Below are 15,013 nucleotides of genomic sequence, written 5' to 3'. Positions count from 1 at the left end.
TCCTTTTGTTTATTTCCTGCGTCTAGTTTTCTCTCTCTCTGACTCACTCTCTGTCTTATTTTTTCCATCGCCTCTGTTTCTCTCTCTCTTCCTGCCATCCCTCCATCTTCACATCCCCGTCTTCTAGGCCGCTGCGTTCTATTTCCAGGCTTCAGTTCCTGTCCAGAGGGAGGGGTCATGGGAAAGGCCTTGTTATCACTGCTGGGACTCTCACAGCTTCTCTTTCTCTCTTCTTTCTTCCACCTTTCTCCCTCTACCCTGTCCTCAACTCGCTTTTCTCTGAGTCATCTCCCTGTCAAAGCCTGCAATTTCTTCTCGATCTGTCTTTCTGTCTTTTCACTCAGTCTTCTTTCCTCCTGCCCCCTCTTCCATCTTGCCTTCCTTCCACCTTGGTGGAAAACCTACAGGCATTCATTCATGTGATGATCATCGGGCCTCATACAGTTGAGGCACAAACAGGAAATGGCCCCAGTAATCTCAGAAGTAGCTCTTAAAATCCAGCAGTCCTTCTTTAGCAGGACACACATTCCCAAATACAGAAACACACACACACACACACGCAGACACACTGCACTCATCTGAGAAATGCTGTGAGCTCCACTAATGTTGGGTTATGGATGCCGGCCTCTGGGACTCTGTGGCGGCTCCCGGGTGCGCATGATGACTGTAGTCTGCCACCACACACAGAGAATCACCAAAATAAAAGACTTGAGTCATTTTGGCATTGGCATTGTGTGGAATCAAAGTTATTTTGGGTTTTGTAAATGTGTTTGTGTGTGTGTGTGTGTGTGTGTGTGTGTGTGTGTGTTCTGTAAACTTCAGATGCAGATGACAGGTGTTAACTGTAGGGGCAGCAGTCGTTCCATACTTCACAGACTTCATTAACAGTTAACTGGCAGAGAAAACTGCTATCTCCTGTCTCCAACCAGTCATTTAGTAACAAAACTTCTTTCTCTCGGACTCTCTCTTACAGATTCCCAGTTTCCAATTGATATTTCCTCAGTGAAAAGGGACCACGACTTCTTGGACCGGGATCTGGTGGAGCCTCTATGTCGGTGAGGACACTTGCAAAAACACGCATATTCATACTGTGCGCTTACAGACCCAACCATACACAGGCAGACCTCATTCTCTACCTCTGTCCGTCTCAGTGCACATTTAACACCAGCAAAATCCCAGAATCCTTTTCTGGTTCTGTACTCTGCACCTGTCCCCGTGGCCTGGTATTAACTTCTAATCGTCAGATGTCTGACCTCCACCCTTAATGAACTCCGCATCCCTGTCTCCCGCTCAGACACCCAGCCTTTGATGCGGTTACCTCCCCTCGCGCCTGCCTCGCTCAGATCTCCCATTCAAAGAGCAAAGACCCTCGGGGGGCAAAATAGGGGTTGAGGGGTGAGGGTAATGGGAAAGGAGTGAGGGGATGCCAATGTATTCTACCAGACGGCTTTGAGTGTGTGTTTTGAGTACCTTTGCACACCTCTGTGATCTTTCTGTTTCGCATCAACTATTCTCTTCTCATTAAACTTTTCCCTGCCTGCACCGGCATACAGCCCTCCCTCACCGTATCTTTTTCTCTCTTCGCCATTCGCCCCCACCTCTCTGATGTCTATGGTGGAGGAGGGTGTGGTAATGATAGCGTCTGTGATTTATGACAGTTATACTGCAAGAGAATACACAGAGATGAGATCTCACAAGCTGTAATAAAACACTCGTAATGGGGTCTCTCTTGTTCATGCATCGCACTTTACATTTACATTACTTGTTTTTTCACAACTGTTTAAATTTTACATTATATACTCGTGTTTTCAAAAATACACAGTGTCTGGAGCATACAATTCTAAATCTGTATGAATACGTGTGCCGTCCGAAATGTTTGTACCATCCCGCAGCAGAAATACAGGGTGTGGAGACTACAATGGCTTCTTCTGTATATTTTTCAACTTGAATGTTTACTTTCAGAAAGAAAGACAGTTAAAATGACATTTTACTGCTTCCTATTGGTATTTTTTTGGTTTTTATAAAGTATGTAGCAACAAGCAATCCCTTGTCTACCAGTTTGTATGAGAGGACAGAGAAAGCAAACAACGTACAAATGAGGATTTCCTACTGTGGTATTAGACGCTGAAATCTTTCAAATGACAGTGGTCACGAGCCCCAAAACATGTTTTTAATGATTTTGAGAGGCATAAATACAGACACCACCCTCTTATCCAGCTGCTGTTCACATCTCTTGAGTTGCAGAAAGGGGGAGACAGCAGGTGGGAAGGATGGATGCAGACTGCAGAGAGACTTTTTGGTCAGAAGGTTGCCCCCAGCGCTCCAGAGTATGGAAGAGAAAGGGGGTGTGAATGGGTGACAGATGAAGGGAGGAGGGAGGGAAGTGGGGGAGTGAATGTGTTTCAGGGGAGATGTACTCCTTGAGGGTGAGGACAAGTCCCAGTAGAGTGATGCCAGAGAAGAAGAGGGAGGAATAAGGGGAGAAAAGGCAAGGACTGGAGGAGAAAGGCAGTGAGGGAGAAAGGCATAAACAGTGTCAGAAAAGAAGATCAAAGAGGGAAATGAAGAGGCATGACAGAGAGCGAATGACCAGACTCAGAAGGAAAGGGAGAAGGTGCTAGTGAAAAGTAAGAGAGAGAAAGTGAGCAGTGTAGCGCAGAAAGGGAACAAACACTAAGCAACAGATGGAACACATCCAACATACCAGCTCTAGCATGTTTGACTGACTGTGTGTGTGTGTGTGTGTGTGTGTGTGTGTGTGTGTGTGTGTGTGTGTGTGTGTGTGTGTGTGTGTGTGTGTGTGTGTGTGTTGCAGACGTCTAAATACTCTGAACAAGTGTGCCTCCATGAAACTGGATGTCAGCCACCCCAAGAAGAAAGTAAGCCAGTGATCTTTTCCTTAAACTCTACCTTTGTTTTCTTCTGCCGATAACTGACAAGAAAATACTGAGTATTTAGCCAGCTGTCATGAACAGACACATTTTTCTGTAAGATCTTTGCGGGGGAATTTTTGTTCATTAACTTAGTATACATAGTTATAGCAGTCTGTGCTCAGCTGATTAGCTCTTTGTCTTGGCAATGTACATTTGAAAATTTGGTGCCATGTTCCTCATAGAGGCTTCACCATTTTATGCCATTCAGACTGTGTTCACATGTCACTTTGGTGCATTTGCATTTGGTTCAGTTGATTTATGGCCGATGAGAATTCTGTTATTCAGACTGAATCTGTGAAGAGTAATGGCTGCACACGGGCTCAAAGCCACAGATGTTATTTAGAAGGAAAACGTTTCAGTCCCAGTCTGATCTTCGTCAAGTCAAAATGTTTAAAAACTGTTTTCCCGCCCATGTATGTAATTACCAGCAGGAATGATGACAGGTGTGGTTAACCATCCAACCCATCAGGAAGATTAACATCTCAAAACAATTAACAATTCAAGAAGTACACAAGTAAAACTCTATCAAAAATACAAAGAAGTACAGATTCACATATATCAAGTATATCACAAATATCTAACATATATCCAAAATATCCAAAATAGCTGTAAGTTACATGAAATGAGACATTAAAGAATTGTACATGACAAAAAGCACTAAAAACATATTTCACCAGAAAATCTCCGCTCATGTACAAAACAATACATATTGTTCTATTAACTTACACTAACATACATGGAACAGTATGGTATCATCGAGACTATGGACCACTATCACCACGAAGCTAAATTTAAAAACTCTACATTTACAAGAAATGTACTATTCCATTTTATTGGTTCAGACGTCTTGGTGTGAGACTTTGGAGAATAAAATTTGTTTTGATTTTACTTCAAAAGTAGTGCTGATGAGGGGTAGAACGCCAAATTTATCCAATGAATCAATCTGTCATTCCGTCCGACATTGTGTTTACAACCCTTGATTTATTTGTTGTAAATCTTGAATGGACGAGAAGTAAGAGAAAAGAATGAATCATGATTTGAACTATATGTGTGAACACAACATAAATGGAATTATGAAGGGCTTTCTGCTGCCATTTTTGATAGAAAACATCATGGACTCTGTATCTAATACTTCCTTTATCCTTCCATAGGGTGATGACTCCGATGAAGATGACCCGTTGGCTATCAGTAAACGGTGGACGTTCGAGTGGAGTAGCCGACGCTGGTCTCGTCTACAAGACTTCCTGTTGGACAGCACCAATGAGAGCAGCCCGACAGGTCAGGGGGAGGGTCTGCACAGCACAGTGAGCAGTGAGAGTGTGCTGACAGATCTGAGCGAGCAGGAGATTACAGAAATCTCCTCGCTGCACAGTGAGGACTCCGCCTCCGCCATGCCTGATTCTATATCTATGGCATCCCTTTCCGCTTCCTACCAACCACCCAGGGAATTTCCCCATTACAATTCCCTGCCAATCAAGAGCAGCCGCCATGGGCAAGGAGGGCGGAGCAAAGCCAAAGAGTTTTTGCGTCGAATGGAAATAATGCGCACTTGGGGGCCATCGACACGGCGGAAAAGCACAAATCGCAGGCAACCACTGGTCATCAGTGGGCCGGTGTTACAGGGGGAGGAGCCTCAGGCACTGCAGATGCTCCAGTGTACACCCATCAACCAATTAGAACACAGCCCTAAACACAACCACCAAACTGATGGCGACACTTCTGCTGTCACCCTTAACAATGATTGTAAAGACCGATCCATGGTGAGTGTGAGCCCCAGCAGCGAGACAGTGGCGCTCAATGTGAATGAGCCTGTGTGTACAAAACCTCGCACTGCCAGTAAGAGAAGTAGCATGTATCTGGAGGACATGGAGCTGCCTTCACAGGGTAAGAGGACTGAAGGACAGAGCCAGTTTGGCAGAAGCCAGTTTCACTCATACGAAAACCTCCTCATTCACATCCCCAAAGACCATAAACCAGGCACCTTTCCAAAAGCTCTATCCATAGAGAGCCTGGCACCCTCCCCTGGTGACAGGAACAATAGATCTCAGAAACAGGCCCAACCTTCTCCATCCAACAAAGGCCTGGGTGAGCCGTGGTCTGGTAAACCTCTTTCCAAGGCCCCCTGTCCTGGAGCTCCACGGGGCAGCAGGGTGAGTGTTTATGACAACGTGCCGGGCTCCCACCTGTATGCCAGCACAGGAGACCTGCTGGACTTAGAGAAAGAGGACAACCTGTTCCCTCACCTGGACGACATCATCCAGCACGTCAGCGGTTTGCAACAAATAGTGGACCACTGGAGCCGCACTGTGCTGCCCGAGGGTGAGACAGGGGAGGGGGAGGAGGAAGGGGAGGGCAGGACCACCCCCAGTGAAGGTGAGAGAGATGGAGTCTCCTTGAATGACACTGATTCGACAGGGACCAGTCGGGAGAGGCGGGACTCTGGAGTCGGGGCCTCACTGACAAGACCACGGTGAGCAGCTGTCCAGGCACTTTAAAGATAATTCGGGTTTACTACAATTTGGGTCTCATTTTCATAGTTTTGGCCCTCGTTTTTATTGGATATGAAAATGTACTCACCGAAGTAACCGCTGAGATCTTGAAGCTCCCGAGATCAGACAGGCTGTGAACAAGGCATCACTTTAGCCTGATCATCTAAACCACTTTATTTAGAGGTAAAACTCAGAGTGGGAGCACCCAAAATATCAGTAAAAATCCCTCAAATGCACAGGAAAACTGTGGTACAGTGCATATGGTAGGCCAGAGCTGAACCAGGCAGTCGGTCTATAAACTGTGAGGAATGTTTACAATGGACAGTTAATAAGTAATAATTTAATCGTACACCTTCATTTTCTTTGCTGAAGTTTGCTAGACTTCCAGGTATGAGGCCAGTATGAGGACAGTATGATGGTTGTCTTTTCTGTTAGGCTTTTACATTAGCTGAATCACTCTGTGTCTCTTGTTCTTTATTAATTCATGTTCTCCCCATCCCAGTCTACGATGGCCCAGTTTCAGAACCTCTGATCATCTCAACCAGCCAGCATCTTCACTGCAGATCAGTAGCCAATCGGCGGGCCAGCTCAGCCTGCTGCAAAAGTTCTCTTTGCTCCTCCTCACTGCCATCATGGAGAAATACTCTATGTCTAATAAACATGGCTGGACATGGTGGGTATACACACTGCCACACAGCCACATAAAAGGTCTTTAATGCCTGATATAGATTGTATCGTGTGTTTGTCCATGTGTTTTTCTCCTCTTCTCTACAAAGTGGCTATTAGCTCATATTTTATGCATTAATTCACCATTCAGGGAATTTGCAAGATGTGACGCCAAACACTTTGACATGGAAAGTGTCTGACACAGTTTTATAAACCTCTGGTTTAGACCTGTCTCTTTTTTATCATTTTTTTCTCTTTATTCTCATATACAAAATATGAACATATGCATATGCACAACCAACACCTTCACACACAGAAGAAAAATACCACACCATCTATTTCGTCTAATACACTGAAACTTCACAGGTCTGTGAACACTTAGGAAATCAAAGGCGGCGGTGTTGGTCAAAAACCGGCTTTAGATTCTCCTCAGCAAACCACCAGTCACCGTGACTCGCTAACAAGCACATCCTTGTGTTGTTAATAACCAGTCCTGTTCATTTTTATCATCCCCAAGAGGGAACATCTGTTGCCCCCCGTCTACATGAAGAGAGAGACAATGAAAGCACAGACCGTTCTTTCTCCCACACACTTCCCTATTTGTTTTCTGTCTATCGCTCCCAGGTCTGTGCCCAAGTTTATGAAGCGCATCAAGGTGCCAGACTACAAAGAGAAGAGTGTGTTTGGCATTCCCCTCATTGTCCATGTCCAGCGTTGTGGTTTTCCACTCCCACTTTGCTTACAGCAGGCCCTCAGCCACCTCAGAACACACTGTCTGGACCAGGTTAGAAAATAGGTTTTATAAAAGTGGATTAGAGTCTGTACATTTTCTCCTCATAGTGCTAATGTTGGTTATTTACATTACAAATATGAGGCAGCTGATAGAAAGGCTTATGCCTTGCTTTTTCCTCTCTGTTGTTCCTCTCTCAGGTGGGATTGTTCCGCAAATCAGGCGTCAAGTCTCGTATTCAGGCTTTGAGGCAGCAGTGTGAGCTGTCCCCTGACTCTGTGAGCTACGAGGACCAGTCAGCTTATGACGTGGCCGACATGGTCAAACAGTTCTTCAGAGATTTGCCTGAGCCTCTGCTAACAAGCAAACTGGGGGAAACCTTCCTGCATATTTACCAGTGTAAGTCGCCCTGGGGCTATGAATCCTGTGACATGTTGTCACAGTGTGCACAAAATACTGAAGCTGTCACAAAACAGCTGACGTCATCTGCCTCAGCCTCAGCGTACCCTTAGGCACTCTGGCCAAGGAGATCATTTGGATGTGAATTGGTACAGCCAGCTAATAAACTGATGTTAGGCTCACAAGTTGAAATTTCAAGCAGTGTACATTGCAGGTACAGAAAGTACAAAACAGACCAAAACTGACAAATAGCCTCTATGTCTGATTGACAAAAAGTGTTTTATATTTTTATTTTCCTTCATAGCAATATTTTTTGATCATGTCCAAAATGCTGCAACTAACTGTGTAACTTACTGTTTGAATGATTTTATGTATCAAAAATACAAAGAAGTAAAACGACAAATAAGTATATACATATATATATATATATATATATATATATATATGGGTATTGGGAACTGTGACCTTTTTCTCTGATCCATCATCCCGCCTCAATTCCTCTTTTCTGTAGATGTCCCAAAGGAACAGAGGTTGCAGGCCGTCAGAGCGGCCATTTTGTTGATGCCAGATGAAAACAGGGAGGTTCTGCAGACCTTGCTCTACTTCCTGCGTGATGTCACTTCCTTGGTGGAGGAGAACCAGATGACGCCGATGAACCTGGCTGTTTGTCTGGGACCTTCGCTCTTCCACCTCAGCATACTGAAGAACGAGATGCTGTCACCAAGGTGCACATTTGAACTGATGAAGGCCCTGATGCTTACATCAGTGATTAAAGTCTATTATTATTATAAACAGCTGACCCAACTACACCAGCCTGCAAGGACTGGATCAATTAAGAAATGTTTATGATTCATTTTGGAAAAATAGTTTTTGCCATTCGAAATGAAAATCAAGTTGTTGTTGTCAAGTTATTAAGCTAAAAAAAAAACAGCTCTGTGGGGTTTCACAGATTTAGAATGGTGTTTTCTTTGAACTTCTTTGTAAATGGCTTTACCAGCCCTGTATTTTCACGTCACGTCTTATTTTGTTTTCTTATACCTGTTTTAATTGTGGCTATTATTACATTAGTTCCCAGTAGTAATACTACTTGTAATAGCAGTAGTATAAGTAATGACAGTCAGTATTAGTGCTGCTGTCATTACTATTATGGTTACCTATTTGCCTCTATGTAATTTCCCACCACGACGATATCAAGCTTCTCCCATGTTCCCATATTCTGTATAATTTATACCCCTCAAGGTCAATCCAGAGGAAGTACACCACAGGCCGTCCCGATCAGAAAGACCTGAGTGAGAACCTGGCCGCCACTCAGGGCCTGGCACACATGATCACCGAGTGCCAGCATCTTTTTCAGGTCAGGACTTAGGATTTACAGCAGTTTGTAGTTGCTTGTTTCCATAACAGCGAAAAATGATACATTACTGACAGAAGTTGTATAATTCATTGTGTTGGCTAAGAAATAATGCATGACCACGTCTTTATGAAATTAACAGACAAAAATAACCTACTCCGTGATGCGGAGTGATGTTTCCCCTGCTGAGTTGTTATTATCCAGGCAAACTATAATTGTGTATAATGAGCTCATTTCTAAAACTGTATATCATTATTACCTTGAGACTGTCCGCATGTACAGTATATACTGCTGCTGTCAGTGAAAACCTCCGTAGAGACAAAGAAAAAGAGGCTGGATTACCATGTGTCTTCGAGTTGAATGTGGTTTGAAGAGTTTTCATACAAGCAAGACTAGCTGGCTCTTGTTAACCCACAGAGGACACTGTACTGTACCGTTACTGCACTGAGGACACTTGAAAAAACGTGAGACTGACCAGTGTTGGAGTTTAAAGGTTTTTACAGGATGACAAAATTTGAAAGGCAGAGGAAACTGGATATTAAAATGTTTTTTCACTTTTGTACCGAAAAATACTTCTCAACAAGCTGGTATGACATATTTTTATATCTCTGTCATCTCTGTGTACATGCTATTGCTGCAATGTTAAATGGACGACCCAGTCAAATTGCACTTTGTTTTATTTGTCAAAGTTTATTTTCTGCTTTAGACACTGTAGTGTTCAGGCCTGAGCTGATGTGATGTGGTGCAATGCACGTCCTCCGGCTTTTCCCCAGATCCCAGAGGAGATGGTGACCCAGTCTCGCAACTCCTACATGGAGGCTGAGCTGATGGTGCCCCCGCTGGACGAGCTGTGCAAGGCTCAAGAGGAGGAGGTGGACGAGGACGATGAAGAGGAGGATGAGGAAGGGTCCTATCATGCACACCTAGAAAGCCTGGTCCAGAACCTGCTGAAAGAGGCCAAAGATAAGAGCAAAGGCTGGGTGTCCCGCTCAATTAATGACCATACAGAACTGGCATTTAAAAAGGTATATGGTCGTTGAATTTCTGGATTATCATGGGATTTTGAGAAAACAGGGAATATCAGCATCTTTATAAACGTATAACACTGGAACACACTTATTACACTGCTTGTTTAACTCACACTTTGCGTTACATGGACATTGTCAGTCCTCCACAGGAAGCACAGCTCAAGGGCTGCACTGTTAAACTCTAGAGCTTTAGTGAGCCAAAAGAAAATTCTGTTTCTTATACACATTTCTGTGCACCCACATACACATTCGAATTAGACATGATAAGACAAGGAACAGAGCTCTTTTGTACACACCGTCACGATAAATCTAACAGTCACGATATGTTTGTGTGTAAGGTAGGAGATGGTAACCCTCTCAGGCGGTGGCGGGTGTGTGTGGAGGTGTCCGCAACCCCCAGTGAGGTGCTGCAGCGGCTGCTGAAAGAGCGCCCCCTGTGGCAGACTGAACTAGAGCAGGAGAAGGTTCTGGAGACGCTGGACAAACAGACAGATGTGTACCAGTTCTCCTGCCGCAGCATGGCACCTCAACCCAGCTGTGACTATGTGGTACTAAGGTCAGGATTAGTGAATTTAATTTGCATGTTTTGTGCGTGTAGAAGTTGTTATCTAAAGAAATATTATTCATTATTGAGCGGTAGATAGCATTTCAGGTGCCGTGAGCAAACACAATGTCAGTAAATCAAAACAACCTGCTCAGATGTTCCCTAAAATACAGGAACAATTCTAAAACTCCATACTGTATAAAAAGAAGGGCTGCAACAATTAGCTGATTAACTTATTAGTCGACTGAAAGAAAATGAATCTGCAACTGTTTTGAGAATCAATTAATTGACTAAGTCATTTTTCCAAACGAAAACACCAGGCCTGATGTTTCTCAAACGTGACAATCTGCTGCTTTCATTGGTCTTACTGTAGTGAATTAGTAAATTCAATAGTAAATCTGGATTGTCTGTCAGACAAAACACGACATTTAATGACATCACTTTGTGGGCTGGGATACTGTGGTGGTCATTTTTCATTGTTTTCTCATGTTATATGTTGGTATAGACCAACAAGTTATCGATTAATCAAGAAAATAACTACTAGTTGCAGTTAGGTTACCAAAAGGTTACCAAACAGTATATCACATTCCTACATTAAATGTCTGCCTAAACTCACAGCTCACAGCTTTTTGTCTCTCCACCCCCTAAGATCATGGCGTACAGACCTGTGCAAAGGCTCATGTGCGCTGGTGTGTGTGTCCGTCGAATATGATGACAGCCCACGCACGGGAGCGGTGAGGGGGGTTGTGCTGGAGTCACAGTACCTCCTCGAGCCCTGTGGGATGGGGAGGACCAGGCTCACACATATCTCCAGAGTGGACCTCAGGTGTGGGCAGACTTCAAGTGTTCTCATAGTGAAGGTTTTACTCGACATCGCAATCGTTCATGTGCATTATTTGCTATTCTTGTTACAGGGGAAGGTCTCCAGAATGGTACAACAAGGCATTTGGTCACCTGTGTGTTAATGAGGCCCAGAGGATCCGCTCCTCTTTTCACCTGCTAGATCAGGCGAGCACTGAGGCCAAGCTCTGAACCCCAGAAATCAAGCTTTATCTTGGGTCACGCTGCCAGAGCAGCTGGGCCTGAGAACCAGTGACCCAGGAGGGGAATCATCCAGGCAATGGACTTTGGTGTCTTTTCATGCTGCTGAGCCACACTGAGCTTTACTGTACCATACCGTATTGAGTTACAGTCATTCACACACAGAGAAGAGTGTCATGTATTCCAGTAATTCTGCATAGGCATCCTTAAACAACATATCACTACTTATTTATTTTCCATGTACCATAGAGCAAAAGTTGGTTTCCAAATATGAAACAGCTAATTTGATTTTCTTTAAATTGCTCATGATATTTCATATAATTGGCTCTTAACCATGTGCATTATTGGAAGTGTAGGGTTGTATGAACAGTGAGTATTTTCAGTATTTATTGCTCTGGGTCATTCTTCAAAATCCCCATCTACAAATCCAGTAACTTGCAAAAAAAAGATGAAAAAGAATGAAACAGGCAGCATTGGCAGGTTAGATCCTGATCATGAGCGTTAGGGGGTAATGTTTAATCTGCAATGCCTCCATTTGATATCACTTTAATTGTTACTGTAATAGATTACCAAACTGAAGCACATAACTATAACTGATTTAATAGTATGTACGATCAAAGTCGGCATGAAAGTTACTCTTACTGAAAGTATACAACCTGTATTTGTATTGATTATTTTGAGAAATCTATCTTAACTCCATCTCTTTAAAGTGCCATGTGGCCTGTGTGGAATATACATGACCATTTTGATTGAAGCTGTTCATAACAAGATCTCTTCTGAGATGTTTTATTGAATAGACGTGAAAAAACCCTGATCTGATTCGATCATTGCAAAGTCACACAAACAACATTGACAATATCTGATGATTACATCTTATCCACAAATATTACTTGATTAATCTACTAATAAAGTAATGCAAACCGGACCTCCCTGACCTACATCAGCTTTTTTACCCATTCTACATCTTCAAAGCTGTTAACTTCCACTTACATATCCACATTTGTAATATGCACTTAATTATTGTGGAGCCTTCTACAGATACTGTAAAGATGCAAAAACGTCGATGCTCTAAAAATCCCTGTCTATAGGAATGACCAAGACCAGTGCAATATGATAACACGACAGCACTATTTTGTGAAAAGTGCACTAGTTTCAGGAAAAACAAGTGCACGAGGGATCTGGATTGCAGAAAGGGGGAAACACTCATCGGTTCCATAAATGTGCTTTGACCCCGTTATGGACACATTGTGTTGGATATCACTGTTGATTTCATTCTCTGTCACTATTTTCAATGTTAATCTTATCTAAATGAAATGTTATTTTAAAGTTATTGTTGTCATTATATCTCTGTATATGGTATCATTGTTGCTTTGTTTGCTGTCATGTTATACAATGTCTGAGACATGTGACCATTTCACTGCTTCTGGGAAGCATGTTTGAAATTTTGCATGAGTGGGTGTGTGCATGGATGTACCTGTGTATCTGCATTTTAGATATACGTACAGCCTGTATTGTAAATATATATATATATATATAAATATATGTATGTATACGACGCTTTCTGTGCCAGCAGATCAAACTTCATAGCTTTTCAGGGTCTTCCTATCATATTGATATTCTGAAATGTGAACTTTCTACACACAGCATCCTACTAAACCAATAGGAGACTAGAGCTTGCTCTGCCATGGTTCTGCCTTGGCTTTTTGTGTTTCAGCTGTAGGCAGCGTTGCTATGGTGTTGCTATGATACAGTATCTCAACAGTGCTACCAAAATCCTGCGTGGATGCTGTTTCCTAGAGAACTGTGTGGCGCGTGTGTGTGTGTGTGTGTGTATGTGTGTGTAAATATGTGTGTATGAGAAAGACAAAAAGGCAGACACAAGGTTGAGTGAGTGACTTTGACATGAGCCCTTTGGTTGTGTGTGATGAGGCTCCAAATCAAGCTGAGTAGCTGATTTATGCTTGGTTATTTCTGACAAAGTGACAGAAACTAGAACCGTTGTTTCTAAAGAGAATAAAAGAACTTAAGAATTCAACAAAAACACTGTCTTCTGTTGCTGGAAATGTTCCTCAATGTCTGACATTAAACTGCTTTAGTATTACGGCACATAGTAGCAAGAAAATCAAAGTAAATACTGTGTATCCCAAATTATATTTTTCCTTTGTCCTGTACTCTTTTGTCCATTGAGTGGAGCTGTTGCCCCACTGGAGCCTGAAGGTCATGAATGAATGTGGAAAGTATGCCATGGAAAATATTTTTAGATAACTGAGTGAATGAAGAGTCATCAAGGCATCAGGGGGTTCTCCTTAAGGACATTTTTACTGTTCCCTCGGTGTCCTTTCAGTGGACGGATGGGGGAATCTAAATCACCGCAGTTTTGGATCAATACTCAATCACATTTACCTACTTAGCCGTGTTAGATGGGGACTGTGGCAGAGGACAATGAAGGTGTTTGAATACAGACGCTGCTCTCCCCAGCCTCCCTGTAAACCACTGTGTCTTTTAGTCTCGTAACAACACAGCAATGAGTGAAGCATTGCTTTAACTTCTTCCTCATTTAACATGTCAGTGATTTTATCTAGGATGTAGGGCACACTGTTACAGCTCCTGAATGTCAATGATCCTCTGCGCTGTGGGAGTACTTTAGCTTCACTTCTCCACGGGCTCTGACAAATGAGGAACACCATGTTGCAAATTACACTATCCAAAAAAAAAAAAAAAAAAAAAAAAAGATTACTGAGGAGGAGAATCAAGCATCGATTTCCCCCAACTGGATCCACTTTATTGCAGAGAGGTTGAGTGTATTTTTTCCTTGGAGCCACAGCCACAACACTAAGCAGATGCGGGGCAATGCAGACACGCACAATGCCAGGGAAAGTGCAATTTGACGTGACAGTGCCGATTCTCAGTCTGTACAGGTGAAAATGCGGAGGGACTTGGACGCGATGGTCGCTGTTCTTTCACACACGGTGACCCTGCAAAAAGAATTGGAGAGTGACCTCTTTCGGAGAAAACAGGAAGCGCATGTCCCGCAACCAACCCTGCCCAAGAAATCTTGATATCCATGGCGCAATTTTAAATTGTTGACTTTTTCTTTTTTTTTGTCTGTATGTCCGCAATTTTTAAACACAGGGCAAAAACATTAATGGACAGACAGAGTGTCAGTGTTCCCGTAATATAAGAACCATGTGGCCGGGTACATCTTAGCCTCAGTAGTGTTAAAAATACTTTTACAGTGGTACAAGTTGAAATAAATAAATAAATAAATAAATAAATAATGGATTTTGTAACTCTAGCAATTATTATTCTTTGCCTTACTTCGTTTTGGGGTATAATCATGCGAAAAGTTTTGGAACTACAGTTCCCATAATTTGGGGGCTTTGATGGATGTAAACAGGAAGTATAAAGTTGCCATGGAGTTCGTTAGCTGTGGGCTACAACATGCCATACAACATTTTTAGCATATGTTTGTTTACATTTCACAAAACTTGCACCATTAAAAGTTATGCCGAATTAGCTAACATCAGTTCATGTTTGCAATGTGTCAATGGATGTGCTGACAACTACCAGCGTAGTACTCTGATACGGAACAAAAACTTAAAAACGTGACGATTCTCAGGCAAGTTCTGGAGTGATGGGGAGCGTGTTTTTCAGTGAATTCCAAGAGGATTTATGGATGTTTATCCGCGTTGGACATCGGAGATGATATCGTCCGGATGTGTAAGTCACGCTGTGTCTAAAAATGTGTGTATTATGCTGGTATCTTCAGATCTGACTGAATTATGACTCTGAGAAAGAGTACACATTTGGACTCTCTTCACATCTCTTCCTC

General features: G+C 42.8%; 1 protein-coding gene across 2 annotated transcripts in view; it reads left to right on the top strand.

Annotated features, from left to right (window-relative positions):
- Positions 1 to 13,219, top strand: part of LOC120802754 (stAR-related lipid transfer protein 13-like) — a 56,904-nt gene extending 43,685 nt beyond the window's left edge. For both annotated transcript variants that reach the window (XM_040150872.1, XM_040150871.1), the window contains 12 exons: positions 974 to 1,055; positions 2,816 to 2,879; positions 4,085 to 5,403; positions 5,925 to 6,095; positions 6,713 to 6,872; positions 7,019 to 7,217; positions 7,729 to 7,942; positions 8,457 to 8,571; positions 9,342 to 9,593; positions 9,935 to 10,152; positions 10,790 to 10,966; positions 11,055 to 13,219. In XM_040150872.1, the coding sequence (XP_040006806.1) occupies positions 974 to 1,055; positions 2,816 to 2,879; positions 4,085 to 5,403; positions 5,925 to 6,095; positions 6,713 to 6,872; positions 7,019 to 7,217; positions 7,729 to 7,942; positions 8,457 to 8,571; positions 9,342 to 9,593; positions 9,935 to 10,152; positions 10,790 to 10,966; positions 11,055 to 11,172 (3,089 nt within the window). In that variant the 3' untranslated portion in view covers positions 11,173 to 13,219. The remainder of the gene's footprint in view (positions 1 to 973; positions 1,056 to 2,815; positions 2,880 to 4,084; positions 5,404 to 5,924; positions 6,096 to 6,712; positions 6,873 to 7,018; positions 7,218 to 7,728; positions 7,943 to 8,456; positions 8,572 to 9,341; positions 9,594 to 9,934; positions 10,153 to 10,789; positions 10,967 to 11,054) is intronic.
- The last annotated feature ends 1,794 nt before the right edge of the window (positions 13,220 to 15,013 follow it).

The sequence above is a fragment of the Xiphias gladius genome, chromosome 17, assembly GCF_016859285.1.
Source record: "Xiphias gladius isolate SHS-SW01 ecotype Sanya breed wild chromosome 17, ASM1685928v1, whole genome shotgun sequence".
Taxonomy (NCBI): Eukaryota; Metazoa; Chordata; class Actinopteri; order Istiophoriformes; family Xiphiidae; genus Xiphias; species Xiphias gladius.
The sequence above is the reverse complement of the archived record's forward strand: the minus strand, read 5'-3'. Positions and strand labels throughout refer to the sequence as shown.